A 16893-nucleotide genomic window follows, 5' to 3' on the forward strand; every position below is an offset into this window, starting at 1 on the left:
AAAGTCTTGGATGTATGTTATTATCTTGCAAATCATATATTTTAAAAAATATAAATGAAAGGTTTCCATGAGATATGTTGTGTCCCCATACATTTCGTTATTACAATTTATGTACGTGTCCATATCTCTTATAAGGGGTTAGTTTAACTTCCGGTTTGCTAGTAAAACTGAATTACTGTGTCGCGAAATGACGCATGTCTAAAAAGTGTGTCACCAACGTGAAAGGTTTGAAAAGCTCTGGACTAGACTCTCAGGCCCAGGAGCGCCATCCTTACATAAAGGACCGTTTCCTTCCTCGCTCCGCCTGCGACCCCCAATTCCTTCCCTCCATCCCATCCCCACCCGCCGTGCATGCGGTGTGCAAAGGCCCTTTATCGCCTGCCGGAGCTACTGCTGCTGCTGCTGCTGCAGTCCCGCCCCTAAAGCCAGCCTGGCGTTCACGCGCCCGCCTCCTGCTCTTTCACGGGGAAGCTCCTCCGTCATTGGCTGGCGGGGAGCGTTCGGAGCGCGCCCATTGGCTGCGGCGCGGCACCCTCCCCTGCTGGAGCGTTCGGGATGGAAGGCACATTCTTAAGAAGTAACGAGAGCGAAGCAGATCCACGCTGGAACCGGAGCTGGATGACCCGGGAGAGGCTGAGCGGGCAGGGCGGAGCGGAGCTGCAGGCAAATCCGTATTGGAAGGCTATAAAAGCTGCTGTTTGGAAAGAGCCGGAGGCCCTGGCGCGCGCGCGCGCTGCGGCTCCCAGCGCCCAGATGTGCTCCAGGTACGGGGGTGGAGTTGGAGAAAAATTGACTCCGGGTGTCCTGGCCGCGGGATGGGCTGAGCTGATCTCTTGCCTACCGTTTACTTCCGAGGCGTGTGTCAGAAATGCATTATTATTATTTTGGCCTAGGGTGCAACCCTACTTCCGGGTGAGCATGCAGAGCATGATGCTGCAATGAACCTGGACACGTTTCCTGGGTGGGTGGGCGTGCAAGAGAGAGAGAGACGCTGTGTAAACGGAACAGGACCGGGCTCCCATCCTGCGCAACCTTAGTAGGGTCCAGCTTCGCTGAACTGGGCGGGATTTGCCTTCGGTGGATCGGGACCTAAAAGAGACGCCTCAGCCGGAAAGCTCGCTGCTGACTCGATCCCGCGGGGCGGATGCTTTGTGCTCCTGGTTGCTGCGAGACGGCTTTCGAGAGCGGGTGGGGGAGGCTCTTCTCCGCTTCTTCCTTTTTCCGGATCGGATCGATCCTTTGCACTGGGAGTGGGAGGCAGGTGGAGGGGTGAATTGGTTTCTCCGTGGACCCAAAGGCGAGGAGGAGCCATCCGGGAACAACGAGCGACCTTGCAAGGTGCGAAGCGGAGGCCTGCTCACCTTCAACTCTGGGAGCAACTATGGCCATAGCTAGACCTCAGGTTTATCCCTGCATCGTCCAGGGGTCAAACCTGTTCATCTAGGTGACACATAAGGGATGATCCAGTGCTCAGGCAGGGGCGAAACCTGGATGATCCTGGGATAAACCTTAGGTCTAGCTGTGGCCTTTGTCTTATCAGGACCATCTGTTTTATCTTCTCTTTAAGGAGGAGCCCTCTACGGAAATTTACTTCCTAAACGTTTTAAAAGAATTAATTACGTAATACCTTTTGCAAAGTGTTCTTAATGTGCAAATGGTTTTACAGTTACCTTTCCCCCCCTTTTTTGTTTGAAGCCATGAGGACTAGAAAACTTTGCAATTCAGAAGCAGGCTACTTCTGGACTACTTTGAGGCTATTGAAACCCCTTGTGCATGGGGGATGTTCACCAGGATACTGGTCTGGGTAGGCCTTTGATCACAGACCCCGCAGGGCTCTTCTTTGGTACTGACCTCTTAAGACTTAATGGAGGATCAGGGCCAGTGGTGTAGTGGTCAGTTTTGAAGCGTAGGTGCTCATGAAAGTCCCTGTAGCCACTTGGAAGTTAGTCCCATTGAGTCCCTAAGAAGGTTTGTTCGGGGATTGAGCCTGCTGTCTTTCTTCCAGGCACAGTTTCTCTCTGGATCCACTTCTACTGGGTGAAGGGGGTGGGTGGGTGCACTAGCTGTGTGAATAGAGGTTCCTCTCTAGATGTTTTATCTGTACGGCTTGGACAATGGCTTCCTTTGGTATGCATGTAAAGGAGCAGAAGGTAGTTGTTTTTAGGAGATCTCTTACCACACCATGTCATGTTTTAGGTAACAAATCCGTAGCTGCTGTAGGATGTGAAATCCCGGCACACCTCCGGCTCTCGACATCTTGAAACATCTTTACTTCCAACTTCCCTTGTCCTTATGAGGTATGTAAAACGTAACACTACAGTTTTTTACAAGGAGAAGGAACCTTCTGAGCATCCATTTTCTGACTTGCCCCAAGGCTGCTCGCAGCGCAACCCTGTACATACCTATCTAGAAGTAAGCCCCATTTAAGTCAACGAGGTTTACCCCATGGTAAATGGATATAGGTTTTTAGCCTTAAAACATTATTGCAGGGGGCAGGGAGAGAACTGAGCCTTAGCTAAATTACAAAATTGTATTCGTTTTGTACTGTTGTGGATTGCCCCAAAGAATTCTGGGAGTTAAGAGTTTGGTGAGGTGCTGAGAATTCCGTTCAGTATCCCTCGCCCTACATCCCAGAGTTACAGTTCTTAGGAGGAGGAAATTACCATTAAACCATTTTAAGGCTGCAGCGCCATGTGCAGTGCCATGTTCTTCTGTGTAAAACATGCATCAGGCAGCACATCTGCAGCATGAATATGTCCCAGTTGGAGAGTATACGGTTTCCCACGCCCCTGTTTCAGATGTCCGAGCGGGTGGCTTTTGTGCTCTTTTTGATTGAGCACATGTGCCGCCAGTGTGACTCTAATCCTACGCAGTAGACTATTTTTAGTAAATATCGATACAATAAATATTTAACTTTAAACAAGACTGGAAATTGAGCTGAGATTGTGTAGTTATTAGTGGATGCTACTGTTACAAAAGACGACGTGTTTTCATGTAGAGAGAGTGAACTGTATATGTTCGTGGCACGGAGATCTTTTGTAGGCTAGTATGGTTTTTTCATTCATTTTCATACTTCTGTGTGGTTGTTAATCACGCACCTTAGTTGGCCGCTATGGGAAACAGGATGCTGGTCTGGGTAGGCCTTTGATCTCAGACCCCGCAGGGCTCTTCTTTGGTACTGACCTTTTAAGACTTAATGGAGGATCAGGGCCAGTGGTGTAGTGGTCAGTTTTGAAGCGTAGGTGCTCATGAAAGTCTGCTCGTGAAAGTCCCCGTAGCCAAGAATATCCCCAAAAGACAGGTAAGCCCTGTTGACCCATATCAACAAACCAGTTCTGGCAGTTTTCCTCTCCACCAGGAGCAGGTCTCTCAAAGAGCTAATGGGTCTTAATAGCTATTCAAGACTAAACCCCCACCACCACCAGACCAAATACTTCACATTTCAACCGGGTACCAAATATTGTTGGTGGGGAAATTCCAGCTACTGTGAGGACTGCAGCTAAGCTCAGAGGGAACAGGGGGTTCCGAGGGGGAAGGGGCAGATGAGGTCAGCAGATGAAAAAGGGCCCGGGCTGTGCCCCTGGGAGTCTTGGGTCCACTACACTACTGAACGGGGGGGGGGGGGGGATAGGAGCAAAGCCCACCCTTCGCCCACCTTACCTCTCAGCGCTTCGCTGCTTTAAGATGTTTCCCCCCCAGCCTGGCTCCAATACAGCAGCCTTAAGAAGTGGAACGCTGGGAGGCAATGGAGGCGAGTGGGTGGGGTGGGGTTTTGCTCCCATTCCAGCCACTCTCCTGTTAGTGTTAAAAGTTAAACCACCCCCTTCCCCCATCCCATTTTATAGTCCGACTGGAGAACACATTCTTAATAAACACAAATGCATCTTTTGACCTTTACGAGAAATCTGATGCACAGTTTTTGGGCTTGGTCCAAAGCTCTTAGCTGTCTATACCTAACTGGAGCCTACATGTACAATCTACCCTCTGAATACTAGATTGTGACCTGGTTTGCGTGTAACAACAACCTAGATCACGGGTTGAATATGGGTTGTTGTTGATTCGTGGATTGTCATTATGTGCAAACCTTGGACTAGGATTTAACGATGGGTTGTTAGCCATAAACAACCCAGGAAGAGAACCCATGGTTTGTTGTTGACCCTGTTCAGAGAATATGCTAAACCATGATGATTAAATGTTTTGAGCTTAACAGGATGATCAGGGGTTGAAGAGAGACTGAAAGAACTGGGCCTGTTTAGCCTGGAGAAGAGAAGATTGAGGGGAGACATGATTGCACTCTTCAAATACTTAAAAGGTTGTCACACAGAGGAGGGCCAGGATCTCTTCTCGATCCTCCCAGAGTGCAGGACATGGAATAATGGGCACAAGTTAAAGGAGGCCAGATTCCAGCTGGACATCAGGAAAAACTTCCTTGACTGTTAGAGCAGTACGACAATGGAAACAGTTACCTAGGAAGGTTGTGGGCTCTCCCACACTAGAGGCATTCAAGAGGCTGCTGGACAACCATCTGTCAGGGATGCTTTAGGGTGGATTCCTGCATTGAGCAGGGGGTTGGACTCAATGGCCTTGTAAGCCCCTTCCAACTCTGCTATTCTATGATTCTATGTGAACTATTCCTAACCATGGTGTTACATAACCAAGGTTTAAAGACACTCACTAACCACTTGCTGCAAAAGGATTAGTGGCTTAACCATGACTTAGCATGTTGTCTGAACAAGCCCATTAAGTTGTGAATTCTGGGTTGTTTGTAGTTAACAACGAATCATGCATTCTCTTTCTCGTTTGTTCGTGGTTAACAATCCATCGTTAAACCGTAGTGTAGGGTTTGCATGTAACAACAACCTGTACTCAGGATTATTGTTACATGTGAACAAGGCCACTATGTACAAATGGGGACAGCCTTCGTGCCCTGCTTGTGGAACTTTCTGGAGCCAGTGGGCTGGTGCTGCTGGAAATCAAATGGTGCTAGAAGGATCTTAGTCTGATCCATCTGCAATGGCCTTGGGACATTCTCTTCTCCGTTTGAAGCACATCCAGTGCAAAGTCATGAATAGGCTTGCCTTTTTATCAAAAATGATTGTGCAGATTCATTGCTCAGCTTGGCCTTGAGTTAGGTAGAATACTCTGAATTCTGACTTTGAGTATATATTTTTCCTTTATTATTCTTGGCTTCCCAGAAAGCATTGATATGCCAGAAATATAGACGAGTCAGTTGGGACTCCTTAGACACTCTTGGGTAAAATAAAAGTGTTCCCTCCAGAGTTTGGGAGCATGTTCACTCTGTTCATGTGTTAGGCTGGTGTTCAAGTCAGATGGTGAAGGAGGAACGGAGGGGAGGGCTTTTGTGAGAATTAAACCACTTTGCTGAGTCCGTTGGATTGTGATATGGAGGACCTGCCTCAGTTGGGACAGCAGAAGAGATTGCAACCTGAAGTACTATCTACTGAGTCAGTGAATATATCAGGATCTGGGTCATAAAGCTCTTCATTGCTGCCATTGTATCTCTTAAAGAAGCTAATGCCATACAGAGGAAGAAATAGATCTGGCTTTGGAAACTTTAGCAACAGTGTGTTTTGCTTTGTTCCTTCGCGATGTCTATTTGTAACTCCCTTTACTTTGAGAGTTCAGGTGTCAGTTGTTAGGATAACTTCAGTGTAATTGGATGACACTGCAATGTCACTGCAATTACACTTCCTATAATTGGATGACTTGCCATTCATGTTACTGTTGTGATATGGTAAGATGACCTTCTCCCTCATGGCTGGCTCCCAAGCTAGTAATGCCAGAATGTTTTGTATCGTATGGTAGGCCAAATGATGGCGGTACATCTCTCCTGGATAGCATCCTGCCCCATTGGTGCTGTTGATGTTAATGTGGAAAGTATAGTGTGGGTCTCAGCTTCTGGGGCACGTCTGCAGAAGTAACTATTCCACACAGGCAATGTATGAATTGTCCTGTCATCTTTTGTGAACCGCCCAGAGAGCTTCAGCTATTGGGCGGTATAAAAATGTCATAAAATAAATAAATAAATAAATCTTATGAGCTGCAAGCTGATCTTCAGTTCAGCTTGTACTCAGGGATTAATTCTTTGAATTAATCCTTGTCAAGTAAATGCCCCGGCCTTCTTCTATAATATTGAAGATGGCTGGGCATTTACTGACCAGACTTAATCTGTATGCTCTTAAAATGCCTTGCGGGTCATAAAGCCATCCTCCTCCTGCACCTGTTTTATTTTTATTTTTTAAAACGCCAACTTCAGTTTGATTAAGGCATTTTTCTTCTTGTGGTCCAGACTTATCCACATCACCAGATCTTTTATGGTTTTGGGGATGCAGGGTAACCTTCAAGATACAAAAATTAGATTTGGGTCATTAATCGTGGACAGGAAAAGGATAAGAATTTTTTTACCTACATGAATTTGGGGCAGGCAGCTCTCCATGGTGTCACCTCTGCTCATGGTCTCCCCTCCTCAAATGATGACTACCATGTAGAGATGTGAAGGCTTGGGGGAAAAATCCCCGGAAAAAAACCAATTTTTCCCCATCTTCCAAAGCCTTTTTGGTTTTTTTTCCCAAAAAATTGGAAAAAAATGAAAAAAAGAAGAAAAAGTGGTTTATGGAATGCTTTATTTTAGCGTGATGAATAAAATGTTTAAGATAAGGTGTTCAGATATTTACTTCTCCAAATGATTTCTAAAAATTATGTACAGTATCAGATTATTACAGTTTCTGTGCACTGAGGACAAGCAAGTCCTAGGTTGCAAACTGAGACTACAACTTTCAAATGCAAGAGCAAGATGCATTTCTGCCTCTAGGGGGCAGCATTGCCATTGAAGCAGACACTGAAACTGATAGTAATGCTGTAGTTCAGGAAATGAGTCTGATTAAATTTCATGCATATTCATTGAATCTTGGTGTGTGTCCCCCCCTTTTTCTCAGTTCTTTTTATGGGAATGGGGGCTTTATGTCCGCTTGATGCTTTGGAGGACTAGTGGAGACATAAATAATTTTCTTTGTTACTAATGTTGATGGTTTCTTCTGTTTGTTTGTTTTTAAATTGTTTTTTGCTTGCTCCTCATAAACTGGCAGAACCAAAGAGATTCCTTACGGTTCAAGTATTCCTAACAGTTCAGGAGCTTATAGCTCCATTTGTTACCCCCAAAAAGTAAAAATTTAAAAAAGTAAATTCAATTTGTAATAATTGTTTGAATACTCTGTACTTTTAATATACCAAATGTAATAATTTTATGACACACCAACTTGGACATAATTACATTTTATGTTCCTAAAGTAACAAAGTGACTTTCAATCTGTAAAAAGTGCTAATATTGCATTTTTTTCAATTTTTCCAAAACTTCCCTTTTCCCTGAAAAAAATGGGTGGTGGAGGGACGGGGACGGGTTTTTTCCTTGGCTTCAACATTTCCAAAAATTTTACATTTCTACTACCATGCATATCTAAGGATCAAGACCCCAGAAGGACTAAGCTAGCCTTCCCCAGCCCAACACCCTCCAGTCATGTTGGACTACAGCTCCCATCATCCACAGCCAGCATGTTCAGTTGTAGGCCCAATTGGATTCCAGGATTAAGCTGTTGTGTGACCTACTGCGACTGTGTCTTAAGGCAGGGATGGACAGGTTTTAGGTTTGTGGTATCTTACCATGTTTTTCATAAGAAGATGTAAAGAGCTATGTTGGATCAGACCAAGGGTCCATCTAGTCCAGCGGTTCTCAACCTGTGGGTCGGGACCCCTTTGGGGGTCGAACGACCCTTTCACAGGGGTCGTCTAAGACCATTGGAAAACACATATTTCCGATGGTCTTAGGAAACTGTATTGACTGAACTATGTCATGTATCATCTTTTGTATTATTAAAGCTATTGTTATGTATTATTTTCATTAGCAAACCATCCCATGACAGTAGAGAAGAACGAAAATAATTTTATGGTTGGGGGTCACCACAACATGAGGAACTGTATTAAAGGGTCGCGGCATTAGGAAGGTTGAGAACCACTGATCTAGTCCATTCACAGTAGCCAACCAAGTGCTTGTGGGAAAGCCACAAACGGGAGATAACTGCAACTTAGAAGCCGTACACGTATGCACACCAGTTACTGGTGAACATGGACGGTAGGGTGCTGTTGCATTTGTGTCCTGCGATGAGCTTCTGGTCGATGGCTTGTTGGCCACTCTATGAACCGAGTGCTGGACTAGATTGACCCTTGGTCTGATCCAGCGTCAGGGCTCTTCTTGTGTTCTTAAAAGTACCCTCCCACTCATGTTCCCCAGCAACTGATGTACATATGCATAATGCCTCTGAGACTGCAGAGTATATAGACATCATGACTAGTAGCCATCAAATTATGCTCCATGAATTTGTCTAAACCCCTTTTAAGCCGTCTAAATTGCTGACCAACGCTACATCCTGTGGTAGTGAATTCCACAGTTTAACTATGTGCAAAGAAGTACTTCCTTTTGTCTCTCCTGAATCTCCGACCAGTCAGCTTCATGGGAGGATCTCAGGTTCTAGTATTATGGGAGAAGGAGAAAAATGTCTCCTTATCCACTTTCTCTATGCTATGAATAACATTTTTCTCTAGAAACCCGAGGTCTACCAACTGGAACCAGATGCAAAATAGTGGTGCAGGAAGGTGCTTATAGAATTGTGGAAGGACGGTGCCTCATACTGAGCACATACTGAGCCCAAGAACTGGTTTTCAAATACCATATTTGGAGCTTTTACACAAATCTTAGCTGCCTAATTTAGGAGGGTAAGCCACCTTTTTGTTTTCACTATTCTTAAACCATTGGGAGTTGGAAATCCTTGTTGATCTACTGCAAATCCTCTAGAGATCTGTCGGTAGATCTTCCTTCCTCCTGCCCACCCTTGTCTTAAGGTTACAGAAATCTGAGAAATTGCTCTTTCATCATAATGGAAATGAAAAGATGATGAAAGGTTTACAGTAGGTGATGGGCATGAGGTGAGAGGAAGTCTGGTGACACTGAAAGATTAGGTCAAGTGATTAAGTTGGAGAAAAAAAATAGAGAAACGAGCCTGCCATCATTTGCCAACAGCAAAAGGGGAAAAGGAGACTGATTTTGCCTCTGTGTTAGAAACACTTAAACTGTTGGAAACGGCTAATATTTTCTGTAAATATATATATGACTTGGAACAGAGAATAAGACCATAAGAATTGTCTTACTAGGACAGACCACAGATCCATATAGTCTAGATTTCTGGGTAGCATTTAATGTAAGTCCTATGTAGAGTAGACCCATTGAAATGAAAGTTAGTTGTGAATGGGGGTATTGAAAGTGATTGCTTTCCCTGTTGTCTTTTCTGGTATTCAGGTATATTTTTATGTTTCTTCTAGACATGGAGGCTCCATAGGTTATCATGACTAATAGCTATTGGTAGATCCATCCTCAAGTGAATTTCTCTAGTTCTTCATTTCTTTTCTTTTTTTTATTGCCCATCGTGCATTTAAATATGTGTTGTGCTAATAACTGCAAAAGTAAAACTGGGCTGCAAGAGTCGGTCTTTAATTTCAGTGATATTCACAGCTATTTCTATAAAAAGTGACAGTGCTGGTTTATCCCTGATTTTATTTATTTACGTTTTTATCCCGCCCTTCCTCAAAGGAGCTGAGGGCAGCATACAAGTTAACGTTTGTGCATGTAAATATGGGTGTTTGCTTTGAAGTGTTTTGGACTTGTGCAATGAACCGCTATCCACTAGGTTACTTACCCCACCAGATCTTCAAATCTTTTCGACACGAAAACTTCAACAAATGCCGTTCTGATCCAGTCCTGTGGGAAGATTCATTCTTCTGGCTTGTCATCAGAAATAACTCAAGGCAGCTTTATTTTTGAGAGTGGAGGATGCACAATTTGAACCATAAAATTGGACATATAAGGCAAGAAATGCTAAAAAGTCACATGGAAGTTCTGATTTAGTTTGGAGATAGATAAATTGCAGTTTAGTTTGGAGATAAATCATTGTGGGCAAGACTAGAATTCCCTCTATTCACAGGCAGCTTTTTGCTTTCAAAGAGCAAAATTGAACAAATCAAGTATTTTGGCTATGAAGGTTTAGCAAAAGTGGATGAGTTCCAAAGAGTTTTGAGGACGGAATCGGGCAGTTGTCAAGTTGATCAATGTGCTTTGTCAGGGAGTAGCTGTATGATACTAGAAATTGCCAGGATGTGGAATCGCAGGAATACGTGGTGCAAAAGATGATTAACTCTAGCAACCTGAACCTGTGAGCTTCCGTTGTTTTCCATTCAGATTGGCTTTTGGTAAAGACAACTTGATTGCAATATAGTCAGGAGTCTGAATATGGTGGATTTCAAACATTCTACTTCCAGGGAAGCATGCTGAGGTACTCATGAATATCTTCCGTGAGGCCCCCCACCCCCGGTATGTTCCGGAAAGTTCTGAGGCACATTTTGGAGCACACACTGTGAGTTCAGCCTCACTGTCGCCCCACATCAAATGAGAAATACACCCTAAAACAACTTGCATTGCATGCATAGTATGGACAAACTATCTTTGGGCAGCATGTCTGCCCTTAGGGATGTTTTCTTTTAAGGTTTCAGGGAACCTCAAGGCTACTATCAAAACAGTTTCAAAATGTGTGTCAAAACCAATAGAGAGAAGATTGTATATCAGTTGCATTAGTACCACAACTTCCGTTCGTGAGGATCTTAGGTTGTTAAGGTCAGCATAGGCCGAGCAGAAATAAGTAGATTCCTGCTTATTGGTTAACCAACAAAATGGGTATGTTTCAGAATTTGTCAGATGTCATTTTACTGTTGGCTGAATCTGCGGGTGCATTAGTCAGAATTACATGAATGGGGAGAGCTTCCTGTTTGCAAAAAGATCTGCACAATTCTCACTGGCTTTGAATTGTGCTAAATTCCTGGGCTTGTAAAAACCTGCCTTGTATATGAACTCCAGTGTGGTGTAGTGACTAAAGTGTTTGATTGGGAGTCGGGAGAGCCAGGTTCTAGTCCCCACTCAGTCATGGAAACCCACTGGGTGACTTTGGACCCAGTCATAGAATCTCAGCCCAACCTACCTCACAGGGTTGTTGTTGTGAGAATAAAATGTAGAGGAGGAGGATTATATACGCCACCTTGGGTTCCTTGGAGGAAAAAAGGTGGGAAATAAATGCAATAAAAAAATTGTAAAAAAATTCACAGCTGGCCTTCAATTTGATGGCCTTCCATTTTCTTTCCTATAGTGGTTGATAGTCTAGAGCAGCCTTCCCCAACCAGGACTACAACTCCCATCATCCCTATGCAGATTGGTCAATGGAAACGTACTCTACATATCTGGAGGTGGCCCAATTGGGGAATCTGTTGGAAACTATAGTATATTGCTTAGGTTGGATTCTTGAATTTATTCTAATTAAATGCAATGAACTGGCTGATCAGACTTCCATGGGTAGCAGCCCAATTTACCATTGGAATGCAGGGGGGTGCTATTTGCTGATTTATTTATTTTTTACCCTCCTCTTCAAATTTAAACTGATGGTATAGTTATGAAACCCAAATAAACTCTTTGATGTCAAACCAATAAGGCAACTATTATCATATGCATCCCTCAAAAACTGCAAGCAGGGAGTTATTTATATAAATAAATAAATAAATAAATAATAACAACTTGGCCAAGAATTGGGCATGGATTCCATACTCTATTATTTTTACTACACTTATGCTTCACCTTCTTTCCAAGGAGTTCAAGGTGACGTATGTGGTTCTGCCCTTCCATTTTATCTTCACAACCCTGTGAGGTAGATTAAGCTGAAAGGCAGAGACTGGGAATGGGAATTTGAACCTGGATCTTCCTCAACCAACACTCTAACCACTACACCACACTACCTTTTTGTTTTCTCCTCACTGTTAAACATATGCTGTTTGTGTAGTCCTGTCTTACAACTGCTTGCCTTGATCAGCACCAGATGCGTAGATTAATTTTGGGTGAAGACACTAATTTGCATGCCTTCTTCACAATTTCTAAAAATTTTGGCCACACTCTTTTTAAGAGTTCATGTGTCATCGGGACCCGATTGCTGAGAGAGATTTAGAGCACAATACTATGCATATTCCCCATGCTGGTTAAGGAATGCTGGAAGTCTTAGGACTTTTTTCTAGTCTAAAAACACATAAGATTACATCCTTATTTTATTTTTATTTTTGCATGTTGAATTTTAAAAGCAGCTTATGTTTCCAGCCTAGCTTATGGTGTCATGTGGTCTAGAATCTCGTTGCACCATGACATGTAGTCTACTGACCTACATAAATTGAGTTTGCTAGCATTTCATGCAATGCTGCACGATGACAGTGCTGTATGATATTCATTCAGAAATGAACCATGGGCAAATTCTAAAAGATCCCCGCTCCTTAACTTGGAGCCAAGGGTCACCAAGCTAACCTAATAGTGTGCCAACCAGCCTAGGATGTAGTAATATCCGCTACAGGGGTGTGTTAGTTCGTTTCCCAGTGGACAGCGTTTCTTTTCGTTTGTCACTGGTCATTTAACCTTTTTTTGTCGTGATGCAAATTCCTGATACTTCTCAATGGTTGTGATCTGTAGCCGTGTTAAGATGCATGTCTGGTGTGGCGTCCTTTCCAGGAAAGTTCAAAAATTTAGTGCGGTCGGTTATCACTTCTGCTTATTCAGCTTCCTGTTTCTACATACCCGAGGAAAGTTTCCAGTACTTAAAGGCGGGGACTACGTGCTGCAAAAGAAAGCCCTTCCTCATGCAGGATAGGAATTATACTTCATTCAGTTGTCTGAGCCAGCCTCTGCCTTGTTGCTCTAGTAGTATTGGAAGACCAGCACATGTGCTAGTAGTACTGGAGTACTGAAATACCAGCAGTTCAGGATGCTGCAGACTGAAATGCGATTTCAATCCAGCAACTTCTGGGTTTCAGGGTAAGCAGTGCTGCTGGCTACTTGCTCTGTGAGAATGCCTTTGAGTGAGGGTGTGTGTTTTTAAGGGGAAGTATCTCAATAAGAATGCTTACATTAATTTGTTTTTATGTTTTTAATTTTACGGTGGCCTTAGTGGTGTGGGAGGGGTGAAGGTGCACATCATCTGGCATGTAGGGGAATTCAGGAAATCTGGAGAAGAAATTTGAATTTCGGGTCTTCCATGGTGAAAGTATGCGTTGATATTGCTGCCTATGAAACTACCGTATTTCTTCGATTCTAAGACGCACTTTTTTCCCCATATAAACATCTTTAAAAACGGGGTGTGTCTTAGAATCGTGGGTGCTTTTATTATTTCTTAGAATCAAAGCTTTTTTTCTGTTGGTAGTACTGAAATTAGTGTGCGTCTTACAATCAATGGCATCTTAGAATTGAAGAAATACGGTATTGCACAGTTCCACATTATAGCAGGGGTTTGTTTAATTAGTACACTGTTCATTGATTTGAAACCATTTTAATTTAAGTGAATTAAATAGCAGCGTGAATCATCAAGAAAAATCTGGGATCACATCCCATTTGATAATTCACATCCTTTTAAATGCCAGTTGATTGCTAGAAGAATCAAAACATATTGGGTCACAGTTAAATATAACTTTTCTACTATCTAAGGGTACAATTTGAAATACTTTGATTATGCAGCCCATGCTGTTTTTCACTGCAGAACCTTATATCTGCTCTGAGACAAAGCAGACAATTGTGGAATTTTTTGTCTCGATCTCGGTAACCAAGAATATTAAACAAGATCACTTGAAGACTAAAACTGCAATCCCATACCCACTTCTCTGGGAATAAGCCCCATTGAACTCCACGGACTTACTTTTGAATAGATATGTATAGGTCTGCTCTGTAGGGCTTCTGTCTTATACATATTTACCTGGGAGTAAGTTGAATGGAACTCTGTGAGACTTCCTTTTGAGTAAATATGCTTAAGATTGTGCTACATGTGAGCCAAACCTACAGAAGCAAAAACTTATAGTTACTGAGCAGAATATTGTTTCTCCATGAGATGAACAATGACTGTCCATGCAAGCATCATAGATACTCATCAAGATAACCCATGAAACTAAATAGAATACCTGATATGATACTGTGTTGTTCAACTTCAAAAAGTCAACCCCACCTGCAGTTCATTATCTCTTTTTTTTTTTTTGTAGAAAAATAGGCTTTAATTTGAAGGACCAAAGATTCAGTTTTTTGTTTGTTTAAACTATTCATTAGGGTTTAAAACTTGATGGGTAAATTATGCTCATTAAAACGAAATACATAGACACAAGCCAGAAACAGTGGTAAGCCACTCAGGAAAATAAACTTTCAAACTCTGTAACCAATTCAGGTACAAAATATTTCATAAGGACATTAAGATGTTTGCACACTATTCACTTTTCATTTTAAACTTGTTCAGTTTGTTCTAAAGATCGGCACATCATATATCTGGAGAGTTTGTTTTTTAATCTGATACATGACTTTTTCTTTGTTTTACTCTTCATTTTCCTTCATTCAGTTGTCCATACCTTCTGCATAATACCTAAGAGCCTTTTCATGCTCTGGTGTTGTTGTTTTTTTAAGTTAGGCATCTAGAAATACAAAATATGGATCTGAGGAAAAAATACTTCAGTAAAATGGTGCCTATGGGCACCCTTACTAGAGAACTGGTATTGGTTGTGACTTTCTCTTTATTTGAAACCTGGGTTTGTAGCTGCATAATGAATGAAATGGCCCTCTTGTCCTTTTCTCCCCTCACAGAATACTGGACTCTTTCCCTCACAAGCCCACAATGGCGGTGGACGTAGCAATGCAGTTCTGCCTGCGCACGCCCCCTTTGCGACGAGAGAGTTTTGCCTACAAAATAGCTCCAAAATCCAAAAAACCCTTGCGACCCTGCATCCATTTGAACAGCAGTACCGAATTAAATGAACTGGGAGCCGAAGTCAAAGCTCTACAGAGAAAGAGAGTAAAAAAGAGGGTTTCCTTTGCCGACAGTCGGGGCTTGGCTCTAACGGTGGTTAAAGTGTTCTCGGAATTTGACAACTCGCTAGATATTCCATTCAATATCACTGAACTAATAGACAACATTGTGGGCCTGACAACGGTGGACAGAGATGACTTTGTCTTGGATTTTGTACTGCCTTCTGCTGATTATTTGGACTTCCGGAATCGTCTCCAGGCAGACTATGTCTGCCTCGAGAACTGCACGTTGAAAGATAAAGCCATCACAGGCACAGTGAAAGTCAGGAATCTCGCATTTGAGAAGGCCGTGAAGATCCGGATGACATTTGATACCTGGAAAACCTTCACGGACTACCTGTGCCAATATGTTAAGGACACATACGCAGGTTCGGATAAGGACACGTTCTCCTTTGATGTCAGCTTGCCAGAAAGAGTTCAGCCCCATGAAAGGATAGAGTTTGCAGTGTGTTACGAGTGTGATGGCAAGGTGTATTGGGACAGCAACAAAGGCCTGAATTACAGGATCATACGGTCTGAACTCAAATCTGCTCGGGAGATTTCTCAGCCACAGGACGAACCTGGCTTTGGAATTGCCTTCGACCAGTTTGGTAGCCCAAGGTGTTCCTACGGCCTGTTTCCTGAATGGCCAAGCTATTCAGGGTATGAAAAACTTGGGCCTTATTACTGAATCAAAAACGGGGTCTGTGTTACTTACAGTGCAGGATTTAAAGAACCAACTACATTGCAGAGTGCTGCAATTTCACAATTGCCAAAGGAGGTGTGTGTTTATAGTTACAGAAACTGAAACGTCAAGACTTGTGAAACTCCTGACTGCAGAGGGTTTAAAAATGGATGGTCTCTATACCATCCTGGTTGTTATGAATCTAAACGGCTAAAAGAAAGGGGTGGGGGTGGGTGGGGCAGAGATCCCCTTATTGTCTTAGGACAACGCTGCCAAGTCCCCTGGTCCAGTTCACCACTCGCAACTTCAGTTCGAGCAGTTTTGCTTATGTGTTGTCTTGAGGTACCTCACAGTATTGTGAGCTGTGCAGGGAAACTTTTTATGTATTGAAAGGAGCGATCCTATGCCTGTTGAGACAGAGTAAAGGCCTACTAGTCCCAGCATGCCCCAACCAGCTGGGAGTAGTAGGCCTTTTCTCTGTCTAAATAGGCATATGATTGTGCTTTGAATGTGTTGTATTATTGAGTCTAAATTTTCCACACATCTCTAAAAATGTTCTGTTTTCGACAAGGAATAATGGTGGACAGCCCAGCCAGCCTGTGTTTTCCCATTCTTTCCTAATCAGGTTACCCATTCTGTGAGACCAAGACTTTCAAATCGAAGCGGCTGCAATTTTAGCTATAATTACAACTCTGCTTCCTTCCATTTTAGGAAATGCCTTCATTTGTGGGAAGATACCAGGCTGCTTACTCACCATTCTGCCTGTGACTTTCTATTTCTAAACAAGTACAATATGTATAATTTGTTTTTGTTTTTTTGCAATTGCTGAAATGGAAGAGTCCTTATGTAGCTCAGTCATGTAATTGTGTCGCTTCAGAGTAGGTGTTAGTTAGGATAGGTGAGGGGCTGCTATCATATTTATGTGCCTTGACAAAATCTTTGAGTTGGGAGGCAGGGCTGTGAAGAATAAAAAAAATCTTTTTTTCTTTTTCTTAAACCAACTCTTCATGCCTCCATGTTATATAAATATAACTTCCTTTGGGCCTGGTGGATATAGTTGTCTGGTTAGAGAATTTTTTAAAAACTATTTTTTTGTATCATTAATTTTATAAAATAGCTATGAATGGGATGTTACTGACACAATCAAATAAAGCAAATCACGTTATTTAAAGAATATCCGTTGCATCCAGTTTCCCACTGGCTACCCCACTGTTCACACACAGCAGTAGGTGAGGCCTAGCTCAGTAGC

The 16893-nt window shown here is 42.8% G+C and overlaps 1 protein-coding gene across 2 annotated transcripts; it reads left to right on the plus strand.

The window, feature by feature from the left end:
* The first annotated feature begins 684 nt into the window (after nucleotides 1–684).
* Nucleotides 685–15870, plus strand: PPP1R3B (protein phosphatase 1 regulatory subunit 3B). 2 transcript variants are annotated; one of them, XM_063129041.1, is made up of 3 exons: nucleotides 685–764; nucleotides 2197–2297; nucleotides 14759–15870. In XM_063129041.1, exons 2-3 carry the CDS (start codon nucleotides 2293–2295, stop codon nucleotides 15648–15650), a joined length of 897 nt encoding a protein of 298 aa, XP_062985111.1. In that variant the 5' UTR covers nucleotides 685–764; nucleotides 2197–2292; the 3' UTR covers nucleotides 15651–15870. The 2 variants fall into 2 exon arrangements, with proteins under 2 accessions (XP_062985111.1, XP_062985110.1); XM_063129040.1 differs by lacking the exons at nucleotides 685–764; nucleotides 2197–2297 and adding an exon at nucleotides 12697–12958.
* Nucleotides 15871–16893: the final 1023 nt, after the last annotated feature.

Source organism: Elgaria multicarinata, chromosome 6, assembly GCF_023053635.1.
Source record: "Elgaria multicarinata webbii isolate HBS135686 ecotype San Diego chromosome 6, rElgMul1.1.pri, whole genome shotgun sequence".
Lineage (NCBI taxonomy): Eukaryota > Metazoa > Chordata > Lepidosauria > Squamata > Anguidae > Elgaria > Elgaria multicarinata.